At 36.1% G+C, this 6,000-nt stretch overlaps 1 protein-coding gene across 2 annotated transcripts in view; it reads left to right on the top strand.

Annotated features, from left to right (window-relative positions):
• The first annotated feature begins 218 nt into the window (after positions 1-218).
• Positions 219-6,000, top strand: part of LOC145694509 (zinc finger CCHC domain-containing protein 8 homolog) — a 41,687-nt gene continuing 35,905 nt past the window's right edge. Inside the window, exon 1 of one of the 2 annotated variants that reach the window (XM_081770817.1) lies at positions 219-1,027. In XM_081770817.1, coding sequence (XP_081626943.1) covers positions 591-1,027 — 437 coding nt within the window. In that variant the 5' untranslated portion in view covers positions 219-590. The remainder of the gene's footprint in view (positions 1,028-6,000) is intronic. The other variant, XM_081770818.1, reaches the window with a different exon arrangement.

Genomic DNA, 6,000 nt, shown 5'->3' with positions numbered 1-6,000 from the left:
ACTATGGGGAGTGTGGAGGCTGGGGTTTCTTTTTTTCTTCTATATTTTTAAGTTATTCAGGGGTAAGGGAAATCTGGAACTTTCGTCATGGAAAGTCAGGGAAAAATCAGAGATCTATTCTCCAAATTGTGTGGACACCCTGTTTACATTTCCAAATGAAACTATATAAATTGGTCGTCACTTCAAAAAAGTGGGGGGCAACTGCCACCCTAATCGCCGCCCATGTCCTACGGTCTACTACACCGAATCTTTCTTTACACCTAGCATTCTCTACAACCAATTTTCCGTGCATCGATTTTTGTTACACCAAATTTTTCTACACCGGGATTGACTACACCATATTTTCCTGCTCCCAGTTTTGGTACTATGTACAGCATTTCGCACTTCAGTTGTTATGTTTGGTGATATCACAGCATCAGAATGGTAAGAGTTATCTGAAATAAATTTTATGGTAGCGCTTAATAACGCATAATAATGAATTATGTTTATTTAATTTGACAATTATTTATTTGATTCTGTACAAAATGTTAAAATAAATATGTTTGAAAAGGAAGTAATATTTTAGTGAATATTAAAGCAAGTGTTTACTTATGAACATGGCAGAAACCAATGTTCCGGAGTGCATGGATGATCCAACATTATTATTTGAATTTTGTACAGAACCTAGTGAAACTAGACATATAGATACAAAAAATGGGAGTTTGACAGACTCGACGAGTTCGGATACCGATAGTTCGTCGGGTCGCAAAGATCAGAGGGGTAGTGTTGTTTCGTCACCGCAATCCGCGAACTGTAAACTTAACGAACACCAGGGAACTGTACAAGTTAATAATGCTATTAGTGAAGTTAGTGTATGTATAAACAGCACAAATGCGAAAGAAGAACTTTTAAGCGCAGAAAACATGAGATTAAAGGAAGAATTAGAGAGATTTCGCTCAAAGTGTGTTTGCAGTACCGTTTGTACCGGTAAAAGTGACAGTGGACAGCCAGACTTTAAAATCCTATTTAAAGACTTGGAGGTGGCTCGGTAAGTAATTTCATGTCAAATTGAAATTCTGCTATATTTACGTTAATTTAGTTTAATATAATTTCGGAGTAGGATAAGTAAGGTTTTAAGGGGATCAACCTTGCCCCAGGTAAACACCTAAAACACCACAGATTAATAATTTGGGTGCTAAGATTTAGAAAGTTCATGCGATAAATCTTTTAATTCACATGTATAGAGGGCAAGTGTTTACTTTTGTTATTTCACTTAATGAATCTATTCCTAACGAACTGGTTCGTTGGAACAGTTCCTTAAATATCATCCGGAACCTTTGCCTTAGAAATCGAATCGGTTAGAAATCATGGTAGGGTAAACGTTTAGCAGAAGGGGCCCATCAGTATGTAAGAATATGAAATGTACAGGAGAAATTGAAGATGCAGGTACGTAGACCTAACATAACCAAACCAAATCTAACCTAGCCTAAACTAAATTAACTTGAACTAACCTAATAATAATAGAAATAAGCGAAATTGTGTGTGTTTTTTTTTTTTTTTCGAAAATGATGCTGGTCTCCAACAGTAAAATAATCTAACCTAAATTAACCTAATATGTACAGAAACTAGCGATATCGTAGCTTGAAAAGAAAGAAAGAAAGAAATAGCTGGATCGCTTCTGCTAAACATTGTTCCATTGTCCTGTTGTAACACAGTTGTAAATTTATCAAAACTTGAAATATGCATTGTATAAAGTAATGGAAAAAGCTACAGCAAGATCTACCACATTTTCTAACTGATACAATTGTTATCAAGGCATGAGACTCTAAGTGGAAAGACGCATAAAAGGCAATGATTAAAAATATATATCACATGAAACTGTGAAAGGCATTGGATTAAAAATCGAATTCACATAATACTATACACATAATTGCGAAGCCTTTCCTAACCCCCCAAAGTACAATTATGAAATACTTACAATTAAAATTAATGTACAGTACAAACAGCTCATAAAACTCTACAGTATGTTAAAAAATTCAATGTCTAAACTCCGGTAGGTGCTTTTTATATTAAAGTAATAATAATAAAACCAGATGGCATTTAGTGTCTTCCCCAAATCCATCGACGGCTCCAGAGCCTGTACAGTAACTTTTAGTTAGCCGTTCTAAACCACCCAGTTTATGCGTATACCCACCGTCACTGACGCGCCTGTTCCCTACGAACCACATCCGTTCGCTAACGGTTGGGCCCTCCTGCTCCACTCCTGTCCTGACTCAGCGTTCGAGCTTTTTAGTTGCCACCTAGCACAAGTTGATTCTTGCACAATTTTATACGCTGTAGCTTTTATGCCATACGTCCACACTATATTTATACCCATCACAGTTACAAGTTATCAACCCTAAGCACTACCAAGTAATTTTGGGGAGAAACTAAATAATGCTTGAAAAAAGTTATAAATAGGCCTGTTGTGGTTATGCTTTTGGTATATATATATGGAATCTTATTTGAGGTGCGTTGCGAGAGGTTTTTAGGTACCTAAACTAAACCAAACTTTTTACTAGGCTATACTCTTGATAATAAAGCTTTATGACATCAATTAAAACATGATAATTTTAGGCGTAAATAAAAGATACAAGCCTCAATATGTTAATTAATTTCATGATCCTGATTGTTTATTTTATAATCTGTGAAGTGTTTATGTGGTGTGACATGCAGGGGTGTTGACAGATCTCAATTAGGCACATATCGTACTTGCTTATGTCCAATTGATGCGAGTATCTTAAAACTTGGTTGCTTAGAGCACAATCTCAGCACAAGTATTTGAGTTTAGTATAAGTCTACAGAGATGACTGCTTGATATAAGCTGTTACTTGTATGAACTTTTACAGATGTTGTGGAAAATGTTCGGAGTTTGAAGTTAAGATCATTTCAGTTTCAGGACGCCAGAAAGATAGGACACGATGTAGAAATCTGGCTACACACATACCATTTTAGAAGTACTTTAAGGTTTTATACTATTACTTTTGCTGAAGTTGTTTCTTAAATTGCCCGTGGTTATCACGTAGAGCCACGCGCTCGAAAAATTGACCAGAAACTTGTCTTCACATACAAATTGGAATTTGGTTTAGACAATAGAAATCTGTCAATGCAGGATTTACATAATGAGGAAGTTCATTACCGGTGTATAAGTTAAACTGTCTTCAGCGCATAAAGTAAATTCACGGCAGATATTATATAATAATTTTTAACATTTTACGATGAATTTTTAACATGAAATCATGTGTAGTAATCTTTTTATTTATTTATTTATTTTTGACACGATATTAAATTTGAAATAAAAAGTACAACAGGAATAAAAGATTATAATCTTCCAATTACAATATAGATCGGAAACCGCCTTCTTTCACAGTGGTATTTGTAATTTTTGATTAATAACATAGAAATAAAACGATTTTTAAATGACATTTACTTAAATATACTCCTTTATCCTTAGGGGCCGCGGTGGCTCAGTGGTAGAGCGTTCACCTCTGGTGCTTGGGGTCCCGGGTTCGATCGCAGCCCCGCCAAGTGAAAGTTGTGGTAGACAAACACCGTGTGCGTGGGTTTTCTCGGGGTTCTCCCGTTTCCTCCCACTTTCTTCATTCCACTATTTCATCCATTACTCATCATCACCGTCTCGTTTAGTCTAACCGGCATAATAGTGGGACGTAAAACTCGAAAGATTTCTTTTTTTTCCCCTTTATCCTTAATTAATACTTGAAAGTGTTTTCCAGTACACAAACTTTCTCCATATAATTCGTTCGTTTCCCTTACCCTAACGGGCATAATCGTGGGATGTTAAAGGATTTGTATATAATTCGTTGCACTAGTACCCAAGGATTGTGAAATAGGGATATTTAGATAAAGCGTATACTAAATAGTTCCAGTGTAATTCCTTAGGATAGATCCCGTAGCTCTGGAGCTATGTAGCTTTAAAATTTATTTATTTATTTTCGTCAGCTTGTAACTATGAAAGGAGACGTTTTTTACCCATGTGTATTAGAACTTCGTTCTTTCTCTTCCTGAACTTCGTTCTTTTCTTTGTTGGAGTTTGGGCATCGAATTTTAGAACCTATTGTATACTTGGAGACAAACCATTCAACCCACTCTTCCGCCATCAATTAGCATCACGAAATAATTTAGAAAAATGAAATAAATACCGCCTTTGGTGTGGGAGATCCGGGTTAGATTCCCGACGAAAGGTCTTGCGTTTTGGATCCCACTTTAAGTTGTAGGCCCACTTCTCATGAGCCTCGCAGCTGAACGGGACACTAAACTTCAATCCAATGAAATAAATATCTGAAAATTTTGATTTGATGAATATAGTTCGGCAGCATGAAGCACTGAATGAGCACTCGTGAAAAATGTCACACAAGAACAATCATAATTTGCACACAAGAGACTAACATATAATATATTAATTTCCCGTATTTGCAATCTATGTTTATTGATGCAGCTTCCATTCCTAACGAATAGTAGCTTTAAGAATGGTAACCATTTCCGATTATAGCATACATAGTTCACTCTGACATGACCACCTCGTACTGTACATAGTTACTTTTACACATCTCATACACTGCAACATGTGTTGAATTGTAATAAAAAAGCGAAGTGAAAGAAAATCTATAACAATGTACTTCATTGTTACACACTTACGTTCACAACCTATATAAATTGAAAGTAAATTCACCCCATTAAACATGTGCCACTAGGAAAATACAGTAACACAGCAGCAAGCAACACGTGCGAAAAGCATCAGTAGCAATAAACCGAGACAACGTGAAGAACAGAATCATACACATATCTCCACCCGCATACAGTTGAGGAGGAACTGTAGTGTGACACTACATGACTGCACATCCACAGTTCTAAAAATAACGAACCTAGTAGAACAGGTAGTTCTGAAAACCGAAACCAAAAGAATCAAATCGAAGAATCGAATGAAATTATCAAAGTGAAAACGTATCACATAGAGTCTGAAAAGTTTTATTTATACAGACTTCATGTATCTAATTATTATTTAGTAATAACATTAACACGTAAACGTCACGTTTTGATATTTACATAAAAAATACCTGCATACAGTATACACATCCTAACATCGGTACAGATAAATAATAAGGCTGTCAGTGCAAGATGAGTACGTATACTCTCCCTTTTGGATGAAATTAACTCTTGGTGCTTTCAAATTTTGTAGTTTACTCTCATATACGACAGCTCGCGCCAAGTGAACTTTGTGGTGGGCAAACACCGTGTGCGTGGGTGTCCTCGGGGTTCTCCCGTTTCCTCCCACTTTCTTCATTCCACCATTTCATTCATTTCTCATCATCTCCGTCTCCTTTAGCCTAACCGGCATAATCGTGGGACGTAAAATTCAGATTTCATTTCATTTTTTCATATACGACGTTCCATTTCTTGCTGCAAATTTACTTTAGGATAGCAAAAGCGTAGTAATTATGAATATAGTGAATTTTATGCAATATTTAATCAAAATTGCGAAGAGCACATTATCGACTTTTATAAAACTGCTTGCAGTCGAGGAAATTCCCTCTGTGACTTACCGGGAGTGTGTAGGTGTCTGAACGTGTAACAAAGAGAGTTAGGGCGACAGAGACTTTGAGGTAGGCTAGTTACAGTCAGTTTTAATTACAATACTCCAGTACATTTGGTGCAGTTTCCTTATTTCAGTACACACATATTATCTAACTTGTCTTATATTTCTATGCGTTTTTCCCGCACTTGCTGTGGTATTTATTCCACCAAAATGATGGAGTAATCTTTTGTTCTACCATTTCTTGATCCGCCTCCTATTTTACAGTACCACGGCAAACAATCACTTCCTCAACACATTTTCTGGCTAGTGCCATAAATTCTCACAACTACTCATATTTTACGCTGATTTTCAATACTGCCTTGCACTTCGCATACTTTAAGATAAATAGCATTTTCGAAGTTAATGAGGTAAATTATCATAAAATATTA

This window comes from Thermobia domestica, chromosome 9 (assembly GCF_964235325.1).
Source record: "Thermobia domestica chromosome 9, izTheDome1.hap1.1, whole genome shotgun sequence".
Lineage (NCBI taxonomy): Eukaryota > Metazoa > Arthropoda > Insecta > Zygentoma > Lepismatidae > Thermobia > Thermobia domestica.
Note: the sequence above shows the minus strand (reverse complement) of the source record. Positions and strands in the feature narration are given on the sequence as shown.